Genomic DNA, 22,690 nt, shown 5'->3' on the forward strand with positions numbered 1-22,690 from the left:
ACCCACGTTGGAGAAGTTGGTGGAGGACTGTCTCCTGTGGGAGGGACCCCACGCTGGAGCAGGGGAAGAGCGTGAGGAGGAAGGAGCTGCAGAGACAACGTGTGATGAACTGACCGCAACCCCCATTCCCCGTCCCCCTGCGCCTCTCGGGGGCAGGAGGGAGAGGAAAACCAGGAGTGAAGTTGAGCCCGGGAAGAAGGGAGGGCTGGGGCAAAGGTGTTTTAAGATTTAGGTTTTATTTCTCGTTAATCTACTCAGATTTGATTGGTAATAAATTAAATCACTTCCCCGAGCCGAGTCTGTTTTGCCCGTGACGGTAATGGGTGAGGGATCTCTCCCTGTCCCTCTCTCGACGCACGAGCCTTTCGCTGTATTTCCTCTCCCTGTCCAGCTGAGGAGGGGAGTGACAGAGCGGCCTTGGCGGGCACCTGGCGTCCAGCCAGGCTCAACCCACCACACATGCCAAGGTTGTATGGCGAGGCAGAGAGGCTGGCGAACAACAGGAGGCAGCTGTCCCGACGGAGGCGAACCCAGAGCCGGCGAGGTGCCCACACCCCGGGGACAGGGCACCCATGCCCCAGGCCCGGGCGTGCGGCCCCCTGGCAAGCAGAAGAGACAGCCCGAGGAAAGGCTGCCCGCCCAGGGGAACGGCACCGCCAACGGCTACCGGCCGCGCGACCGGGCCCCCCCGCGGCCGCCTCAGCGCGGCGCCGAGCACGGCTGGGGCGGGGCGGCCCTGCCACGGCGGGAGCCGCCGCTGTGGACAGCGGAGCTGCCCCAGGCCCGCGGCCGGGCTGGGCGGCGGAGAGCGGCGGAGCCCCCGCCTCGCTGAGGGCCGCTGGAGAGAGGCGGCCGCGCCCCGCCCCGCCCCGCCGTCCCCGGCGCACGGGTCCGTCGCGGGGCTCCTGGCGGGCGGGCGGGCGGCCACCGACTCCCTTTGCCGTCGCGCCCCGCGGGCGCGGGGCGGCGCAGGCGCAGTTGCGGCTCGGCGCTGGGCCGGCGGCGGGAGCGGGCGGGCGGGGCCGTGAGGCGGCGGGGCGCGGTGCAGCGGCAGGTGCCGGGTCTGCTCGTGAGCGAGGTGAAGGAGGAGCCGTCGGCCAAGCGGGAGCGCCGGGTGGCCGGGGCGGCCCGGGGCCGGGCGGGAGGCGCCGGGGCCGGGGGGAGTCGCTGGGCCGCGGGTAGCGGCGCCGCACGGCGGGGCGGAGCGGAACAGAGCCGGGGGAGAGGCAGCAGCAGCGCCCGTGTCAGACCCGGCCGGCGCGGCCCGGCGGCGGGGAGGGGGACAGCCGAGTGGCGAGAGGTTTGGCTGGAGATGTTGGGCGAAATGCAGGGCAGAGGTTTGCCTGGGGCTCCCCCCTTAAATGCGGGCAAGAAAGGTGGTTTGGGAGCCGTTTGAGCTCTGTGCCGCTCTTGTCCTGCCCAGTGCACGCGGGTGTTCACCCTGATGTCGTGTTGGCTTTTTCTGAGTGTAGGGAACAGTCCTGGCGAGGAATGAGGCCACTCCAAGATGACCGCACGGGGAGCTTGTGTAAAACCATGCTGCCGCCCCCTCCTGTGAGCCTTGTGGGGAAGAAATGAGCTTGTCTCTCTGTTTTGTGTTTTTTTGGGCTTGGGTTTGTTGGGGGTTTTTTTGTGGTCAAAGGAATATCAGGCTTCTGACAGAAGAATTGATTGGAGGCTGTGAGACGTGGCATACTTACCAAGGTGAAAGTAATGGAGCCCAATCAAAGTTATTTCTTCCCGAGATGGAGAGGCAGTGTCAGGACAGCTTGAGGTGGCACTCACCTGTCTAGCTCTAGACCTCCAACTTGTGTTTCCCGATTGTAGCGGCAGCACCTACTGCTGCCTGTGGGCTGCATAGTGAACTGGAATCCATCTGGGTGAGTTTCTCCCGTTGGTGTTTGACTTCTGGATGGAAGAGCTGAAACGACTGCCGAAATGTCAGTAACTTAATTGTTCAACTCTCAGTACCAACACCATCTTGATAATGGTCATGTAGGGGTACCTCACTGCATCGTTGTTCCTGCATACGGAAAAAGCGACAGAGGATTAGTTCTGGCACAGGTATGTGCTATTTGTTTTGTTTTTCAAAGCGCAGGCCAGGATAATACAGGGGGTTATGAGTGCTAGGGGAGACGGGGGGTGGTGGTGGGAAGGCCAACGGGAAGGCCACTACCCTGAAAATTTTCTTTTTCATGTAGTCTTCATAAAATCTTCATATCTGCTGTATATTATGGTTACAGATATGATTACAAAAATAGAAAACAGCCGTGTAATGTAACAAAAGCATGTAGAAGGTTCTCATTTTATGAATTCCAAGTTCTATTTTGAGATTGTTGCAAAACAAGGGCTTGCGTTGCGTTTTGGTAGCAGAAAGAGCCAGTGACCAGCTTACAAGTCACAACTGGCTATAGGGGGAGAGGAGGGAGGGTGATGACTCTAGAGAAAAATAGTTGAATCCAAACAGAACTGATGACATGTTTGCAGTGAAACTGTTCCAGAAGTCCTAGCTATAGAAGTCCTCCTAGAAACGTGGACTAGTTGTGGCTGGATATTTGTTTCAGACTGCCGGACCACTTCTTTCTTTGCCCTTTGTAAGCGGAAGAGTGTTTAGTTGACAGCACTGGTCCCAAGTATTGAACAGCAGGCTGCTCTTGCCGCCTTGCCTTCCGCTGGTCTGTGTGTTGCACTACCACGGTGCTATTGACTTTCAGCTCCACACAGCAGAGAGACCAGCTGCAAGGAGCAAGAATCCACATGAGCACAAGGCAGTAACATAGCCACGATGAGGGTTGAAAATGCCTGTCTTCTTTTCAGCCATTTAAAGTTTTGGCGGCTGCAACTCTAACTGGACAGGCGTTAGAGGCAGATATATACAGTGCAGTGCCTACTGCAAAGGTGGACGGACACTGCTGTTGTGTAACCGTTATCCCACAAGTGTGAGGTGGTTTACCCGGTGTGCGAGACGCCAATGTACACACAGGGCAGAGGTCTTTTATTTCGTGTCTGCGCAGAGATGGGTGCTAGGTGGTCATTCCACAAGGCTAGCACAACCTTTGGTCACGCAGGTACGATTTGTGTATGGTCTAGTTATACATATGCATAAGTAATTCCACAAAGCAGTTTTCTATTGGTCTACCTTTCTCTTATTTCAGCTTAAAGCTGGAGTGCTACTTGAATATTCTGCGCCTGCTGAAAGGTGAGGGGTCTCTGCTTGGGCCGGGGTCTCCAGCTCAAGGGGTGGGACTTTTAGTATCCTAATGAGGATAGTTCGCCTGAGGTGCTCACGCGATGGATTCTTCATCGTTATGGATTCTTCCATAACGTTCCAATCACGTTATGGATTCTTCCAAAGGATTGGATCAGTTTTAAGACTAGATTTCTGTTAAAAAAAGTAAATGCTAGGTTAATCAATGTCACAGATACAATTTTCATTGTAACCATGCTAAATTAATAACACTTTCCGAGAGTGTCCTAGGGGTAACTTCAGTAGTAGTTTTCTCAAAGAAAAACCTTGATACAATTCATCGACAGTCCCTGGTTAGTGGGAGTTTCAGTTCTGCAGTTGGCATAGAGGTCCCCTTGTCCTGGTCTGGTGCCGCCTTTACTCTAGTATAATGAATCCAGGAGTCGATCCCATTCACCTTTACCGCTGCATAAGTTTTTAATAGCACTGTATAAGGTCCTTTCCACTTTTCTTTCAAGGGCTCATCTTTCCAAGTTCGCACGTAGACCGTGTGCCCTGGTTGGAATGGGTGTACTGGCGTGTCCCAGGAAATGGGAGTCTTCTGGTTTAGGTACCTATGCAGGGAGGATAGATTCTGCGAGAGAGATCAACTACTCTTAATTACAGCCTGTCCCTTTATACGCATTTGGTCTTGCTCCGGGGTTAAATGATTGATTCGATGTGGTTTCCCATACAGGATCTCAAATGGACTAACACCTTCCCTAACTCTGGGTGTAATTCGTGCTCTCATTAATGCTATGGGTAGAATATCTACCCCTTTTTATTTGAGTTTCCTGACACACTTTAGAAATCTGTCTTTTTAGAGTTTGATTCATTCTGTCTACTTTGCCGCTGGCCTGTGGCCTCCAAGGGGTATGCAAATCCCATTTAATGTCTAGAAATCTAGAAACTCCCTGCACTATTTCTGCAATACAGTGGGGTATGTTATCGGAGGATATACCTTCTGGAACACCAAGTCTGGGGATAGTTTCTTTCAGTAAAATTTTAATCCCTTGTTAGTGCAACTAGCCTTGTTAGTGCAACTAGGGAAAGCTTCGGGCCAACCAGAAAAGGTGCCTGCCATTACCAATAAATATTTATATAGATTACACCTTGGCAATTCCGTAAAACCTATTTGCCAGTATTCCCCGGGAGTTATTCCTCGTTTTACGACTCCTCCCGTCATTTTCTTTGCAATTTGGGGGTTATTGGCGCAACAGATAGCGCACTTTTTAACTATTATATCTGCTAGGCTTTGCATTCTTGGCCCAATGACGTGTCTTTTGGCAATAAGCACTAGCGCATCTGCTCCCGAGTGTGCTTCTTGGTGCAGTTTCTCGAGTAGAATTTCCATCATCTTTCAGCAAGTAATAATTGCTTCAGTGGTGTCACCCACCAACCCTGATCATTTCTGGAACAATCTAATTGCTCTGCCAATTGATTTCCTTCTCAGTATATTGTGGGGGCGATAATTCCAAATGGGGTACTGGAATTAAAGCTCCTTCAAATTTTGATTTCTGTAATGCTGCTTCTTTTGCTAACTGGTCTGCTTTTCGATTTCCCTTTGTGATTTCACTGTTTGCCTTCCGATGCGCTTTACAATGCATTGTAGCAACCTCCTTCGGTTGAAGGACTGCCTGTAAGGGCTTCATTATGTCTGTCCCATATTTGATCAGAGTCCCGTGTGAACTTAAAGGTCCTCTTTCTTTCCAAATTGCCCCATGTGCATGCACTGCTCCGAATGCATACTTAGAGTCTGTGTAAATATTGCCTTTTTTTTCCCTGACTAAGCTCTAAAGCTCGTGTTAGTGCAACCAGTTCTGCCTTTTGAGCAGATGTATTACTAGGCAAAGATTTAGCTTCTAGGGCCTGAGTACGTGTTACCACTGCATATCCAGCTTTCCGTCTTCCTTCCAACACAGAGCTGCTCCCATCAGTAAATAACTCCAGTTCTGCATTCGGTAGGGGATTGTCTCGCAGATCAGGCCTACTAGAATACACTTGTTCGATGGTGGTTAAGCAGTCATGATGCAATTCACCGGATTCGGAAATCGGGAGCAGGGTAGCAGGAGTTAGAGCAGAGGTCAGGGAGATGACAACATCCTCTTGTTCCAGCAGCACAGCTTGATATTTAGCTAACCTGCCTGGGGAGATGCAAGGATGCCCTTTATTCTCAAGGAGAGAAGACACAGCATGAGGTGCAAACACAGTAATCGGTTGTCCTAATGTCAGTTTCTGAGACTCTTCCATCAAAGTTGCAGTAGCCGCTACTGCCCTCAAACAAGCGGGCCAACCTTTACCGACCTCCTCTAATTGCTTTGAAAAGTATCCCACCGGTCTTTTCCAGCTCCCCAATTTTTGTGTCAAAACTCCTAATACCACTTGCTGTCGTTCATGTACATATAATTGGAAGGGTTTCCTCAAATTTGGGAGTCACAAAGCAGGAGCCTCCATGAGTTTCCTTCTAATTTCATCAAAACTTCTCCTACGTTCAGGTGACCCTACGAGAACCCCCTCAGGTCCCTTCACAGCAGCATACAGTGGTTTGGCAACTAGCCCAAAATTGGGAATCCATAAGCCACACTATCCGGCCATTCCCAGGAATCCTCTTAATTGCTTCTTTGATGTAGGTAGCGCAATTCTACAAATCACCTCTTTTCTCTCAGTACTTAATTCTCTCTGTCCTTTGGTGAGTTCAACCCCCATATATTGGAGCTTTTTGTTTCCCAATCTGAGCCTTTTTCTTAGAAACCCGATAGCCTGCCAAGCCCAGAAGGTTGAGCAACCTGATGGTGGGTTCCAGACATGCCTCATAACTGTCAGAACCACTTAGCAGATCATCAACATCCTGCAACCATGTTACAGCATCATGATCATTTTGCCATCCTTCCAATTCTCTGGCTAGTATGTTACCACACAAGGTAGGGCTGTTCTTGAATCCTTGGGGAAGGACAGTCCAGCAGGGTTGTGTCCTTTGTCCTGTAGTTGGATTCTCCCATTCAGCGGGGAAGATGGTCTGGCTCTGCTCATCCACAGGTATACAGAAGAAGGTGTCCTTTAAATCTAACACTGTGAAGGGAGTATTCCTGTTCGCGATTGTCGTAAGGAGGGTGTATGGATTTGGAACCGCAGGGTGGACATCTACTGTCCTTGCATTAATTTCTCCTAAGTCCTGTACCAGTCTATATTCAGAAGAATGGGGCTTCTTTACAGGTGGGATGGGAGTATTAAATTCCAATGGACAGTCCCGTAACAATCCGTGTTCTAAAAAGAAGCTTATTATAGGTTCTAATCCTTTTGGGGCCTCCAGCTTAATGGGGTATTGTTTCTTTCTTACCGGTTGAGCTCCTGGTTTCAGTTCAGTCTTTACCGGGGTCGCATTCTTTGCTCGTCCGGGCATCTTTGATGCCCACACCAGAGGTATGACCGCATTCAGTACTTCCTCTGGAATATTCCTTTCTCCATCAGGATCTTTCTCGGTTAGCAAACATCTCTGGGCTTTCCGGGCAGGAATAGGCAACTGAACAGAGTCTTCAGAAGAATTTAGTTGTGCATTCAGTTTACAGAGTAAATCCCATCCAAGCAGTGGTAGGGGCATTCTGGCATATAAGGGAATTCATGAGTTAATGTCGTATTTCCAAGTGAACATTGCATAGGTTGTCAAAACGGCCTTAAAATTGTTTTCCCTGTTGCACCAACAATGCTTATTTTAGTTCTACTTAAGGGTCCCCTACAACTAGTTACAGCAGAATGTGTGGCTGCACTATCAGTTAAAAAATCTATTCTTTCATTCCCCAGCTTGACTGGAACAGCTGGGGAAACTTTATACACCTGCTGTGGGATTGACAATAACTCAGATTGTCATGCCATCCGCACTGTCTACCTTTTGTAATTTCTTTCTTATATCTGCTGTCGCTTGACCAATAAACAGCATGTTAAATAACTTTGAATTGCTGTCATCTTCCGAATCCGCATCTGTCCATTTTCGAGCTACTTCACGCAATCTCTCATAGAAGGCTGATGGGGTTTCCTTCTCCCCCTGCCTTACTTCATCTAGTTTAGAGAAAGTCTTAGGCTTTTGCACTCCATGTTGAATCCCATACAAAATGAACTTTTGATATTCCTTTACCCTCTGTAATCCCTCACTTGTGTTTGGATCCCACTCCGGATCCTCTTTTGGGAGGTACATGTTGGTATTAGACACACCCTCCGCCCCCTCCCCCCCGTTGTTGGATCAGCCCCTCTGTAGCCTTCTCTAAAATCGTTCTCCTCTCCTCAGTGGTAAACAAATATTCGAGGAGAGCCTGTACGTCTCCCCAGTTGGGATTATGAGTCTTCATTACGGTTCTAACAGTACTATACATTCCTTCTGGATTGTTTCGACTCAATACAAGAAGATTGTTCCTTTTTCTCTTTTAGCGCATATATTCCAATCTGATGCTTAGAATGCATTAAGCCACATTTCTTCCTAATATTCCAGTCATTTCTTAATGCAGACAACATATCCACATAAGGTATTTCATCCCATTTTTCAGTTCTCCGACAAAACAACATTAATTGCAACATAGTGTCATGTTTCAAGGATCCATTCTCAGCCCATTTTTTACCATCTTCCAATTGGTATTGTGGCCACCATTGATTACCTTATCGTTTTAGCTTCTTTTTAGTCATGGGATCCCCCGCAATTTATTCCAATTCTTCAGGATGCACCGTAGAGGAGAGCAAAGGGGTGCCTCCTGGGAAGCAGCAGCGCCCATGTCGGTCCCGAAAAACCCAGCGTTTCATACACAAACCAAAACAAGGGACGTCTCCCTTCATTACTCAGCACAGAACAGCATGTAGAAACAAACAACATTATGCTACGGCTGCATATTGTTCCTGATGCGTTTATGCAGAGCCCAGAACAGAAGAAATGCTGCCTGCTTCCTGAGAGATCTTGCCCCTATCCCACTCTTCTCATATCCCCCCCGCCCAAATATACCTCATTTCAGTAGCATTGCACCGTTGCGTCGCTTACCACCCGACTGCAGGAGAGGAGCTGAAGGAGTCCCCGATCAACAGGTCGGTGCGCGCTGGAGTCCACGCAGGTCTCTTCTTCTCCCCGTAGGATGCGGCAAGACAAATCGGGCAAGGCTGACAGCGCAGTCCCATCTGGGTCACCAAAACTGCTATCCCACAAGTGTGAGGTGGTTTACCTGGTGTGCGAGACACCATTATACACACAGGGCAGAGGCATTTTCTTTCATGTCTGCGCAGAGATGGGTGCTAGGTGGTCATTCCGCAAAGCTAGCACAAAGTTCGGTCGTGCAGGTACAATGTTTATATGTTCTAGTTATACATATGCATAATTAATTACACAAAGCAGTTTTCTATTGGTTTACATTTCTCTTATTTCAACTGAGAGCTGGAGTGCTACTTGAATATTCTGCGCCTGCTCAAAGGTGAGGGGTCTCTGCTTGGGCCGGGGTCTCAGGCTCAAGGGGTGTGATTTTTAGTATTCTAATGAGGATAGTTCATGAAAGGGTGCTTCTTATCACACTTCCGCTTGCAGTTTCAGATTGTCCAAAATCATCTTAATTAGCTTACATCTTTCTCCAGGATGTGCTTTACTCCCAGGGACAGTCATGCTTGATTAGACGTTCCACATTCCAGCATGAATCCCTCTTAGCAACTTCACGTAAGTCCCAGCCTTCCACCAGCTCCTGATTGACTACACTAGGGCTTGTTACCTGGGAGAAGAGACCGACCCCCACCTGGCTACCACCTCCTTGCAGGTAGTTGTAGAGAGCGGTAAGGTCTCCCCTCAGCCTCCTGTTCTCCAGGCTAAACAAGCCCCGTCCCCTCAGCCGCGGCACGGCACGGCACGGCACGGCACGGCACGGCACAGCCTGCGCCTGCTCAGGCTAGCTGTGTTGTGGATCACTCCCTCCTCCGTGCACAGGGCGCTGCCGGTGATGGAGTCGGGGGTAGGAATCGGAGAGAGGAAGATGCTTTGTTGATTTGAGGTGCAGAGTTTTCTGCAAATAACTTGGAAGCTGAACGATGAGTTCAAACAAGGCATACTTTGGTGCTTGTCAATTCAAGGCAGTCAAAGCTCAGGGAATTTCTTTTAACTAATCACAGTCCTGTTACAAGCAAGGCAAATAGTGTAGGTCAAACAAAATGCATCTTTATTTTTCTTAGCTACATTTATGAATATACAAACATTCTTCTTAAACACAAATTTCCATTTTTGTCAGTTTCTAAGTGTTACAGTGTACTTCCTACGTCTTCTTTTTGGAATTTGCATTGTTGTCATCTTTGGATCTCTAGCTGATAATTTCCTTACTTCAAGTTAGAATTGACGCACTCACTTCATCTCTTTCTCCTGTCCACATATCGTTCTCCTTTTTGATTCACTTCCATGTCTTCTTGGCTCTGCTGTCAAAATAGATGTACAGAACATTTTGGGCATCGTTTATTAGAGTCAAACTATATGCTCTTTCAGAAACATTTTAGGAAGTAAACTTTCCTCACTTCTAGAAGCAACAGAAATAAAAACTGTCATCCTAATCTAATTCACCCATGTTCCAAAAGGTACCCTTCAAGTCTTTTTCCTCTAAAACCTTCCCAAGCAGATGTTTGAGAACCATGTGGTACTTGCACAAAGAAACCAAATATGGTAGCAAGCCTGGTGAGGGGTTACAGAAGGTGGTTTTTGGTGCTTTGCATCTGTGTGGTACCTCTACAGAACTACATCTCAGAGTGGAATCAAAACGGCCTCGTGCTGAGTATGGAACTGCCCTGCTACGTCCGTGGGGGACACAGAGATGGGAGAGAAGCAGGAAATGTCACAACGAAGCAGAGAGTGCAGACCAAGGGTTTGGCCATTCATCCGAGGGACACGAGATAGAGGTTCTAATCTCTGCTTTCAAGGCAGCTGTAAAATGTATGAATGGTCCTTAGGGCATCTGGTGAATGTTTTGGAGCCTGCGTCCCCTTATGAAGTTGGACCTCGGCTGAGCATCGTTCCGCTATTGCAGACGCTTCACGAGCAATCAAAGAGAGAGACAAATAGATCACACTCATACAGCCTCTACTGCGCTTTGTCCAGTGCTACAAGCCAAAACCCACTTCTTGTAGCTCCTCGCTTTAAAGGCAGCTTCCTATTTTGCTTTCGTATCAGGAAGATTGTGGAAAATCAGAAATCACGGGTTAGTTCTACAGGCAAAATTACATGTCTGCAAACAAACGAAACTATGCTCCGCTCTTTCGGACTACTCAGCATTGCTTAGAATCTTGCGGGGTTTGGTTGGGGAAGTTTTAAGAGCAATCGTACATTTTCTAGGTGGGGAGAGACATGTCGCTTCTGCTCAAAAGACTGAACTGTCACAATTTCTATCAAGCAGTTACCTGACTGGTTGTTTTAAACTTGGAGAAGGTTTTTGCACGTGGATATCTGTTCCTCCAAGTTGGTGCGTTGTAAGATCCTGAAGTGTATTTGTCTATAGAAAAAACATACACATTAATTCCAGTTAGTAATTGCACAAGACCCCTACAATTTTCAGTTTATTCCCAACATGTAAGTATTACCATAGTTTTCCATTTGGGTCCCAAATCTTCTCTTTGTGTCAAGCTGATTCTTTTGTCTGGAGCATTTCCCACCACGTGGCTCAGGTACTGCTGCAAAGAAAGGTAGCAAAAATGGTAATGGCTGTTCTTATGACAAGAATGCTGATCACCTTTTACTGAAATGCTCTATCCTTTTTGAACCTGGAAATTTGGTAAAATGTATTCTTCACATTAAGAATGTTCTCCCTGTAATCTCCATAGCCGTCTGCCCACATTGAATCAAAGCAAACGTTCAAAGAAAACAGAAAAAACCCACAACTACTCGTCCCCGAGAAGAAGCAGTGATGTTGGGATTCACTTCACTTAACTTTCTTCAACTGAAAGTAGGGGTTACTCTGTCTGAAGGAGGTTCCTTTTATTGGAAATTAAGACAGGGAGGCACCTCAAGATGGAGATTCAGCCCAGCTTAAGAGCGATGACTGAAACGGGCAAGATGACATCACTTTCTTAACTTATGAGTATTTAAATTTTTTACCAATAAATTATTAAATATTTCAAAAGAATGAGTCACATACAAGATGCTGTAAAAAGTGGGGATCGGTATATTTGTGCACATCAGCACATCATTGCATTCATGCCTCTTTGTTGGCAGAGAAATTAATTCCTGCTATGGAGGTGGCTCAATTAGTGTTGATGAATATTCTGTCTGACTAATTGTAGAGCTTCAGAAAGCTTTACATTTCTGTCTGTGGATACTGCTGCAATCTACGTGTGAAAATTATGCTGGGTCAAACGTACTCTTGCCCGTATTTAGGCCTAAATAACTTAATATTCACCTGCAGGGACAAAATCGAAAGCAGCACAATACAGACAGGCATATTTGCGGCATTTTAAGAGTCCTCCATTTTAAGCTGGAGCCCACCTGCAGATCCATTGAGCTTTGGTTCTTGAGTGGCGGTGACAGTACGGTAGACGACGTATGCTGATCTTCGAGGTTCTGAAGAACTGAAATAAGTCTTTCTTCCACTTTCTCTCACATAAGGAATGGAGGAAGCCGTTTCATCATCCTTACTTTGACCCCTTTGTTGGTAACCTTGTTTTACTTTGGGGTCTGAAGTGTGAATTCCTAAAAGTGAAAAAACAAGAAAAAATGTTGTGCTGTTACTCAAAATTTGACATAGTGCAGGAGACTGGAGGCTGGAAGACAAGATTAAAAACATGTTCTTTATGGATAGCCCAATCCAAATATATTCGGGTATTTTATTTATCGCTTGATGTTCAGCAACGCGAAGCTGATGCTAAAGTATATTACCTCCATTTCCAAAGGATCTACGATCTGGTCTGGGAATACTCTCTGTAGGTGCTCTCCTTTCCGAACTCCCTCCTTCTCCTTTTGCATTATTAATTTTTGTAGGAATTGTATTACCATCACCTGGAAAGGCAACAGAAAGAAAGTTGTAGCTGCTTGTGTGTAAGCACAGGGAATGGCACTGCCATTCTCTTCCTCCTACCTGATGAGCTAGTGATTAGTTTAGTGCAATTTCCTTTACCCTCTCCTTTTATGTTCTTCTTTCTCTGTTGTTAGTTTTTTGGATCCTGTCCTGTGTAACTGAGGTATGCCTCTCATGCTCTCTAAGAAAATACCATCATATGCAGGTTAAGGAAGACTATGGCCCCAAAGTAAAGAACCAGCTACAAATTACCTGCTTGTTCTTTAGCTGCTCACTTTTCATGACTGAAGTTTATGACTCCTACCTGACTGAATTTATGGTATTTTCAAGATGCATGTCTTCATAGTACCAAAAGCCTCAGAGAACTCAGTAGAAGAAATGCTTTGGGGAAACATCTCTATCCTTTTCTCTGAATTTATCTAATTCTAATTCAAGACATATATTAAAAGCTCTGTTCATATATTTGTTACTGATTTCCTTGTCTATAGTCTAAATACATCTAAAACATTTTAAATGTAGAAATGAGACGAAAATAATTTTGCCAAATGCAACTGAACAATTGAGGCTGGCATAAGCGTTGGTCAAAAAGCATGACTTCACATGTCTGTAGTATTGGCAATGGAGACAATTTTTCCATTCCCATTTTTTTATTAGCACCTCATCCTACTCAAATCTGTTTTACCTAAAACAGTATCATCAAGAATTTATTCCTGAAATTTACACAAAACAAACAAGAATATTCTTTTTATTAAAAGTAGCAGGTCATACTTCTGCCCAGCAATTTTTCATGACTCATCTCCTGATTCCTCTGGTGCGTTGTTACTGTAAGAACATAACTCTCGCCTACAATGCAATTATATATTAATTACTCAGTATAAAATCTACTACAGATTTTTTTTGGTCATGCCACTTGGTCAAGAATGAAGGAGACACATAATAAGGGAGGTAAATACTTATGAATTTGTATTCCTTTGACCTTAATTATGTTGGATAAAGACCAGTATTCAAAAAAAACGGAACTCTCTTCTTCTTACCTTTTATAAGAGACTTAGAGGTGGTATTTACTTCATCTAAATTTAGTTATACGAAAGTGTGATGTATCGTGACATTTCGTCACCTAGACACCCAAGACAGCCAGCAGAGAGCATGGAGCACCTCCGGGAAAGGGACTTGTCTCACCTTTCTTTGGCACTATCTTATGATGCAGTAAATAGCCCCCTGAGAGTGCCTGGCTCTCTCCATTTGCAACAGAGAGCCTAGGTGAGAAATTTAAACTACATTCCTAAGCTGAGGATGGTTAAAATTAGAGTACATAAATCTTGATGGTGAAGACAAATGATATGAAAGACCTATGTTGTGTATCTCAGGAAAGTACACGTAGGGTTAATAGCCCATTTCTACCTTTTCCATCTACAGTCGACGCAGGTAGTCACCACGTGTGTGACACTACATATATATCTCTATCTACCTCTGGGGAAAAATTACTGAAGTATTTTTATGCTCTTTCTCATATGCTCTCTTTTATTGTCACGAAATTAAACAAGCGGGGAGGAGGGGCACACTATGTAATAGTTTCTCCCTGTAACAGTAATTTTAAAAGCGGTAAGCATTGTCCAAGAAGATGACAAGTACTTGCCTTTCTGCAAGTCTCGCTCGGTAGCTTCCAAGGGTAATAGCTCATTGTTCCGAGGTGAAGGCACAGTTTTTGTCGACTGGTGTTCGTGAGGGTACTGAATCCCGTAATACTCTCCTAAACATACCCCAAGAAGGAAAAATAACCCGAGTTTACTATATTGGCAGCATTGCTGTTTAGGAAAGAGTGACTCATTACATATTTACCAGATTTATAGCATATTTCCTTTATTGCTCTTTCCTCTTCAATTTCTGCATCAGTCTTAGGCACCCAATCAGAAACGTCTGTAGGAAATAATTTTCAAAAGATTACTAGCTATCTATACAACCACCTTCAACAATTCTTAATAATCAAATATCATGGTGGGTTTCATTTTGGTCACGGGCTTTTTTTTTTCTGAGTGCAACCTCTGCTTCTGGACAGAAAAATGATTCCTTAATATGAGGTATTTCCAAGTGCAATGGAATTGCAGTTCCAACACATGTTAAGAAGCTACCGTGTGTTGATTTAAAACGACTCAAAAAGATCTTCAGTACTCATTTTCAAAATAATCTTTCACACTCAAGAGGAAATCTTGTGATTAAACACGTCTCCAGGGAGTGCTTGTCACAAAACCTCTGCCCACAGTTACTCTCCCGTAATGCCTGCTGGCAGAGCTGGTGATGTGAGTGCTTCTCATCAGTCTCAGTTAAGGCTACTAAGATCAGCAAAGCCCTACTTTTTAGACTGTTTAAATTCATGTGGCTTACTCAGACGGAAACCGAGTTAGGAAGCACTAACAGGCAGCCCTGCCAGACAACCTGAAGGGCAGGGGGAAGGTGAAAAGCAGCTTGGGGCTGCCTGAGAACGAGCACAGTAATTTGCGGAGTGCACGCGTGAGAGTAGGTTGTTCTCTCACTTTCACTCTCTGGGAATGTGCAATTCAGTCCTTCCCTATGAAGCTCTCATCTCTAAGTGAAATACAGTCAGCCGTTTAACTGAGGAGGAATTAGGCATAGCAGGAGTGGAAGGGTTAACAAGATTGAAGTACTGAGAGTTTGGGTTATGCCTGAGGGAAGGAGGCTGTGTGTCAGGAGTAGGAGCAGATAGCATTGGAGAGAGATAAGGCGAGCGCGTGATTTTTTGTTGTGAAGAAAGGAACTGCAAAGTTGCAAAAAGATAGCCAATTGTATTAGCTGAAGGAACGCATGAAGGACGCGTGAACAAGACATATAAACCAATAAGAGTTCTCTCAGTAGCGCATGTACAAACAATTAGAAAGTATATAAGCCATGTAATAGTTCAATAAAGGGTCTTCGATTTACCCCTCGATCGGAGTCCATGCATCAATCCGCTACATTTAACTACATTTAAAAAGCTAATATAGATATATATCTATATATAAAAATAGATACACATACACATTCATTTAAACTAGTGAAGAGTTTTGTATGGATTCTCTTTGCCGATTAAGGATTACTTTCTGTCATAAAATGAGACTGCCTACAGAGTTTAGGAAATCAGTCAAACAAGTGATTTAAGTCAAAGTCACACAACTGTCTTTTGTAACCAAACCTGTGACTTTGCCTTCAGTGATGAGTGTGTACAGCCCCTGTTCAAAAGTGTGTTTCCCAGAAAAGAACTACCTCCTAAACTTGTAATTTCATCCCCAAATTCTGAGATACTTGGAAGAGTATTTGATGGCCATCTGAAGCGTGGATCACATTTCCAACTCTATTTTGTGAAAAAGAGGTATGTGAATTATACCACAATTGAAATATACAGCTAGGCACTTCAGAGGACTTAGAACGTGTTGCCTCGCTCACATCTGGTAAGTACCAGTTCCAAGATTTTGGGGATTAGCTGGAAACTATGTCAAAAACCTGACAACAACTCTTCTCTAAACATGTAAGGGTTATTATCATAAATCAACTGTGAAGTACATTGTGAGGGTCAAAAAAACCCATTCTACTTCCTCATCAAAGAAAGAAAAACTGTTTACAGTTCTCTTCCTCTTCATCGTCCTCTTCATCGTCCTCTTCATCGTTGAGGTTTATAATCAGTGGAGGGTGAATTGGTAGTAGAATATTCTCTTGCTTTCTGAGTGATTCTTGACGACGGGCTGGCTGCAGAATCCCTTCTTGGACACCCTGTTGCAATGGGGCATCTGCAGAAGAGAACATTACATTTATTTTATTGGGAGGGAACTAGAAGGTCAAATCCAGGTGCAGAGCAGCCGGTAGAGTTCTGAAATGATGATCAGACTGAAGGAATCATTCCATAGACAGATTGTGCCTTTTAGGCAAAATCTTCTGCGGAGGTTGGCAAAAGAGCATCTTCCAACTACAGAAAGTATGAAACAACAGGTAGATACTTACAACACAGGGAAACGTGTGCTTAGTAATAGCTGTGCTGAAGGGAGTCAATGAGTTTGGGACCCCACTGGTGAAAATAGTTTAAACATGCTGAAGAAGAGGCAGGCCTGTATCGCTCCCCATGGCATCAATTTTGAAGGATTTAGCAGTGCTAAGCACAGGATTACCCATTCTGAGCTTGTGGGCATTTTTTTTCTATCAACATTTTCTGAATCACAACTCTCTTTACGAAGCACAAAATGTAGATTTTGAGAAAGAATATGAAGTTCGTGAAAATAATTGACACTTAATCAGAAGATCAGGAAAGCTATTCTTTTCCTTAGCAGTTTATATCTACCCATCATCTTTGCAGCAAAACTATTTCACTAGTGGGATAGCATTTTCTGAGAGCCAGGAAATGCAATGGGCTGAAAAGAAAAGTGATGAAAAATGGTGAGCCTATTGGTATTGTTCAAGCTGACCAAGCTGCAACTATAGATACAATCAGGATTCTGTGCATTATATGAAAAATATCGATGCTGGATATGTTTTCCAGTTTTAAAGGAGTAAGATCAAGCATGGGCATTTTCTTTTATGCCAGTTGTTGTTATTCTAGTGCATCTCTTGCTTGCCTATGACAGCACGTCTGTCATATTAAACCCAGTTTAAATAACACTCCTGTGGATCCGATTTGTTGTCTCTCATGCAAGAGAAAGTAAGCTACAGCACTTGAACTTGATAGAGCCTTTTTCAGTGTCCAGAACAGGGTATTATGAGCTCCGGGGAGTGTAAGCCAAATTAAACTTAAATTACTTGAACAAGATTTCTAAGTATTGACATGAATAAATGCAGTTTTAATGTTTGCAATGTTGCTGTGGAGCACACGGCCTTTCAATTGATCCATGCTGCAGTGAAAAGAAAAAGGGTTGGGTCCATTTTCTCCTTCTGATCGTTGGACGCTGCTCTTAAACAGGATGCCCTTGTCCATAGTGCCTCTTGGGCATCGTCTCTGACTCGCACCACACCCAACAGCGTGCCGACGTGGTGTTTACGACAGCACTAGCTGTCCCGGGCCGTTGCTGTGGATGTGGGAACTGCACTAAAAGCAGTATGGACACTCCTAGAAACAGCGCTCAAGTTCTTGCCTTGGTCCTCTGGGGTTAGTTAGGCTCAACACGCCCAGATATGACAGGCTGCCTTTTCCTAGGGGAATTCCAGGAACACAAGGTGTTTGCTTCTGACTAGAGCTCTTTCTGGCCTTCTCTGACGACACCTGTCCACAGCTCTGGAGATAAGGCCCAGGAACACCTAGAGTTTAGTCCACTTGCTCACGCATCTATGACAAGTCATGCTGACTTGCTCTCACTCCTGCTTCCCCCCCATTTCTGACATCTGTCTTGCTTCCCTGCCCTGGACTCTTACCCTGTTCCGGGTTCCAGCTGTCTACCAGGCCCCCTGGTAGACAAGAGCTCCCCTTAGAAAGGACTGAGGAAAAAAACCCAAATTGTAACGGTGGGTTTTTTCCAGAAGTACTCTGATTTGCAGCTATTGTACTGCCTTACGCACTATTACTGGACTTCAGTGGCCTGCATCCAATGTTCAAGCCTGACAAATGTATTCAGAACGATGAACTGGAAATACATCTGCACACACAGCCCTGTAATCTCATGTTATCTGCACAAGGGCTGTCTCATCCATGTAACATGCTGTGCTCTGTCAACAGGTATTGCTACTACTGGCCCTGCCAACCTCCTTCCCCCACCACACACGCTACTCCTCATTTCTCTTAAATGATTGCCTGCCTACTAAGCGTTTTCACTCCTAGAGAGATTGAATCGAGCAAATACCCAAGTAAAGCAACATTTTTACTCCACGGATCTTAGCAACCTAAATTGCCATTTGTGACCGCATCTTTCACGTCACTGATACTTAGGAAGATCCGTAACAGGACAGCTAAAAATATTCACGTGGCAACCCTATGCAAATGCCAATACAATTCCTTGCTTTGCCTTGAGCTTGCCAGGACAGCAGATCATACCTGACTGATTTGCCACGGTACATTTCTTCACCCTAATATATATCAAGTAAGCACCGGAAGGAAGCACTGGAAGGACATTTTTGTGTATTTACTTACTCTAATGAAGAAATTGTTGAGAAAATATTTTTACTCACTGTTACTAGGTGGCAAAAACAGTCCATTTATATTACGAGGTTTGCTATGATGGAAGGCACAAGTGATCCTCAAACAGCCTGAGGGTTGTGTTTCCCAGAAACAGGAGATGTTGTGGTACTTTTGCTGCAGGAGAAAACAGTTTTCAGATACTGGAAGTATAACCATAAAAATGGAGTAAATGCATTAGTACATGGTGCACTGCTGTGACTAGTACATGTGACTCGGATTTTGGGGGACCACGCTCTGCTATTTTAGAGCAGTGACAGTTATCTTTAAAGTTATCTGAAGCTCCGGACACCTCTAAAGTGATCTCGAGTCAGGTGAATGGAGCTTTCATGGTGCCAAACTGTTCCTGGATAAGAATAGGAGTAAAGCAGTCTACTTACTGTACTGCAGGCTCTTCATGAGATGCTGGGAAGAAAAAACATCTATTAGTCACTTAATTGACAGGGGCCTGAGTTTCCTTTCCTGCGCAATGGGATAATCGGGTCAATCTCAAATGAAATCTGCTGCACGAGCGCACATCTTGCACTAGTGCTCTCTTACTATTAAAGGACATGGGCCTATGGGAAAATAAGGAGTGAGAAACAGATCCCAGAAAGATTCCCAACAAAAACTGGAAAACTAAAAATTTGGGAATCGATGTTCTGAGACTACTGTTGTTACACTGCTCACACCATCTCCCCGCTGTTTTTATAGACGACAAACAAAAGCCTAATGGGACAAAAAGAAGAGCTACCTGGATTTGTTGAAATACTTGTGTAATTATTGCTGCTTCACTCATACATACTATCACAGCGCTGCTCTCCCTCTATTGATCAATACGTCGCCAGCTAAAAAGTCTGCACGATATTGCAGAGAGAGCACTTTCACAACGACAGTCACTTTGTTAGTCACACTTGAAATCATTTTTCTGTACCTCTGCCTTATTAAAGTTTACGGATTTTAGCATCCTCTCGGATTATGCAATTCACTTATCCTTATAACCGGAGGTATCTTCCTCACGCTCATGACAAACTCCTGCTTCCAAAGAGGCAAGTGCTCATGACCATTACCCTGAACACAGAAACTCAGCTTTATGTCGGGGATATGAACTACATGCCAGCTGAGAGCTGTAAATGCCAGGCTGCCGGTTATTTCTTAACAAGTTTCTGTGTAATTGTTTAAAGGCAAACAAAGTCAGGCTTGAAACTACTGGAATATTGGAAGGTAACTTTCACCCAGGTCCAGACATTGACACCTGGGTCTAGGAGCAGCATCTCCAAAACACGCCACTTTCGGACTGTCGTCAGTACAACTGGGCCATCCACTGAGACACGCTGGGGTCTGGAGCCAAAGCCCATCTCCCAGGCGTTAACGCCTAAATCCCCGATGCTGGAACGCATGCAGCAACGACGAGCCCTACACCCACCCCTGGATTTTCACCCGGTGGAATATAAAGATTTCTTTCAAAGACCAACTCATTCTGAAGGACTTGGTTTTAAATAACTGATTGTGCAGAAATTCAGGTACTCGCTGGGAGCAGAAATTATAAACATGGCCGATTTATTCGGAATCAATATAATGTTGATTCAATAAGGAAGTGATGAGTGGTCTTTATGCACAGCTTTCAACTTGGCTGTTCCTTGAGTACCTGAGCCCAGTTCACAGGAGAAATTCTCCATTGTTTAGATGACCATTAGCTCTTCTCACCACTTCTGAAAATCAGATAGTTGCTCTCCAGATGCGGCCATGACCCAGACAGAGCGACAGATCAACTGCTAACTTTACATAATAAACCTCCCTTTCAACAGGGATATCTCAAGAAAATCAAGGATACAAACCACGCTCAAATCTACAGCATTTACCTGTGCATAGGGGGAAGAACAATGGAAATAGCGGTCACTCCCAACTGCGGCCATTGTCACCTCTTGTGCTTCTCCTCCACTCTCTTAATACCGGCAGAACATACATGAAAACAGTAAAGCTGTCAACAGTCAGGCAAACCCTAATCTTACCCTGAAACCAGTAGTGTTCTTTCAAAAATGGGACCTTCACAACCTTAGCTCTGCTGCTTTTCCGAAACAAAACTCCAACAGACGGCAAAATCCACTTGAACGAAGGCAGTGGTACCTTCTCCGGGCTGCTTGAACTGACGAAGGCAGTTGCCAGCCGGTATAGAATGTTACAGTTGCCACATTCCACAGTTGCCAATGGCTCCTCCAGCTCATGACATTAGCATGATGGCGCTATGTGACCTGTCCAGCTTGAACATCTTCCTTTGTCTCCATTGCTTCAGAGGAAAGTATGGAAAATCGGACCGTTTCAAAGAGTCTCCCATTGCGGTGTTTCTTGAACGTCAAATGGAACAAACCCATTGGGCAGGGCTTAAATAATACCCGGCTTCTTGCCGTAGGAGCTGTGGTCTTAGAAAGCAATCTTTGATACCACAAAGACAAACCTTATTCTTGACTCTTTTAACCAAAAGCCTTGTGCCCAAGGTTTTTCTTACTGCGCCTCTTTCTTTGGATGGGCAAACTTGCTGCTTCCCGTTAGTACACTGTTAGCTGTTAACTGCTTACATTGTTGGGGTTCATTGCTTTTTCTTGCTTCCATGATGTCCACTGCCACAGCTGAAGCAGAACGAACAGCCTACACTGGTGTCCCTAATTAACACCTCTGTTCTCAGGCAGGTCCCAGGCTGCCTCTGAACAAAAAATGTCTAGGGGGCACATGAAGTTTCAGTCCTGGAAAATGGTAGGCCATGCTGTGATCCCCAGGACATGGGGTCAAATGTACAGCACTGAGTGACATCAGTGACTTGGAGATGAACACTTCAGAGCACGGTTAGATCAGAACCCGGGAACTGAGGAGTAAAACATGATGGGAAGTGCAGAAAGGGAAAGGAGCCGCGACCTCAAAGGAGAAGGATGCCATCGCTTGAAGAGTAATGAGGCTCCAGATGGAGCCAAAGAGAAGGGAGGTAGATACAAGGCAGAATTCAAGAACAAGGACTAGTGGATTGTAGGACCACCAGAAGTGCATGTGGCTGGTGGTTCCCTGGCAAAAAACCCCAAAAAACAAAAACAAACCACCACCACTGGACTGGAGGGACTAATCACCAAAGCACAGCTGTACTGTACGCTGTTGGTCTGCCAGTGGGATGGGTGGCAGATGTGTAAATGAAAAGCAGGTGCCAGTGACTCCACGGGCCCTATCGCTACAAGGCTGGCTCAGCGGTGGATGCACCCAAGCCAGGGGAGAAGTACGAAGTCACTTCAGGAAAAATTCAGGAAAGCAGAGGAGGGCCAGGAATAACAAACTGTCAGCGGGCAGGAGCAGCCAGAGGAAGAAACTGTTAACACCGCCAAGAGCTCTCCAAACAGGGGCTCTTTGTAGCCATATAGCCGTGCCTAAAGGAGGCACAGAAGAAGGTACGGTCAGAAGAATGAATTCTGTGTTGGGTTTGCGTGGCAAGGTTTGGATAGCAGGGGGGCTACAGGGGTGGCTTCTGTCAGAAGCTGCTGGAAGCTTCCCCCATGTTGGACAGAGCCAATGCCAGCCGGCTCCAAGACGGAGCAGGCTCCTGGTGGGACCTGTGGAGCCATGGGGAGAGGAGGCCACGCTGGAGCAGCTTTGCTGGCAGGACTTGTGACCCCCCATGCTGGAGCAGTCTGTTCCTGAAGGACTGTACCCCATGGAAAGGACCTACACTGGAGCAGTCTGTTCCTGAAGGACTGCTGCCCCTGGGAAGGACCCACGTTGGAGAAGTTGGTGGAGGACTGTCTCCTGTGGGAGGGACCCCACGCTGGAGCAGGGGAAGAGCGTGAGGAGGAAGGAGCTGCAGAGACAACGTGTGATGAACTGACCGCAACCCCCATTCCCCGTCCCCCTGCGCCTCTCGGGGGCAGGAGGGAGAGGAAAACCAGGAGTGAAGTTGAGCCCGGGAAGAAGGGAGGGCTGGGGCAAAGGTGTTTTAAGATTTAGGTTTTATTTCTCGTTAATCTACTCAGATTTGATTGGTAATAAATTAAATCACTTCCCCGAGCCGAGTCTGTTTTGCCCGTGACGGTAATGGGTGAGGGATCTCTCCCTGTCCCTCTCTCGACGCACGAGCCTTTCGCTGTATTTCCTCTCCCCTGTCCAGCTGAGGAGGGGAGTGACAGAGCGGCCTTGGCGGGCACCTGGCGTCCAGCCAGGCTCAACCCACCACACATGCCAAGGTTGTATGGCGAGGCAGAGAGGCTGGCGAACAACAGGAGGCAGCTGTCCCGACGGAGGCGAACCCAGAGCCGGCGAGGTGCCCACACCCCGGGGACAGGGCACCCATGCCCCAGGCCCGGG

At 45.9% G+C, this 22,690-nt stretch overlaps 1 protein-coding gene across 1 annotated transcript; it reads right to left on the bottom strand.

Annotated features, from left to right (window-relative positions):
- Positions 1–9,451: 9,451 nt before the first annotated feature.
- On the bottom strand, positions 9,452–19,752 carry LOC140647040 (uncharacterized protein C12orf50 homolog). The gene is made up of 10 exons (XM_072851761.1): positions 19,563–19,752; positions 18,367–18,516; positions 15,843–16,007; positions 14,068–14,145; positions 13,865–13,978; positions 12,090–12,209; positions 11,700–11,903; positions 10,799–10,888; positions 10,619–10,710; positions 9,452–9,646 (listed from the first exon to the last, which is right to left on the bottom strand). The coding sequence occupies exons 1-10, from the start codon at positions 19,750–19,752 to the stop codon at positions 9,581–9,583; spliced, it is 1,269 nt and encodes a 422-aa protein (XP_072707862.1). The 3' UTR covers positions 9,452–9,580.
- Positions 19,753–22,690: the final 2,938 nt, after the last annotated feature.

The sequence above is a fragment of the Ciconia boyciana genome, chromosome 1, assembly GCF_034638445.1.
Source record: "Ciconia boyciana chromosome 1, ASM3463844v1, whole genome shotgun sequence".
Taxonomy (NCBI): Eukaryota; Metazoa; Chordata; class Aves; order Ciconiiformes; family Ciconiidae; genus Ciconia; species Ciconia boyciana.

Coding starts and splice junctions, on each gene's coding strand:
- LOC140647040 (XM_072851761.1), bottom strand. CDS start 19,752: ATGCGTTCCAGCATCGGGGATTTAGGCGTTAACGCCTGGGAGATGGGC. Junction 12,210..13,864: donor CGAGCGAGACTTGCAGAAAG/GCAAGTACTTGT, acceptor TTGCCTTTCCAG/GTGATGGTAATACAATTCCT. Junction 10,711..10,798: donor GACCCAAATGGAAAACTATG/GTAATACTTACA, acceptor TTTTTTCTATAG/ACAAATACACTTCAGGATCT.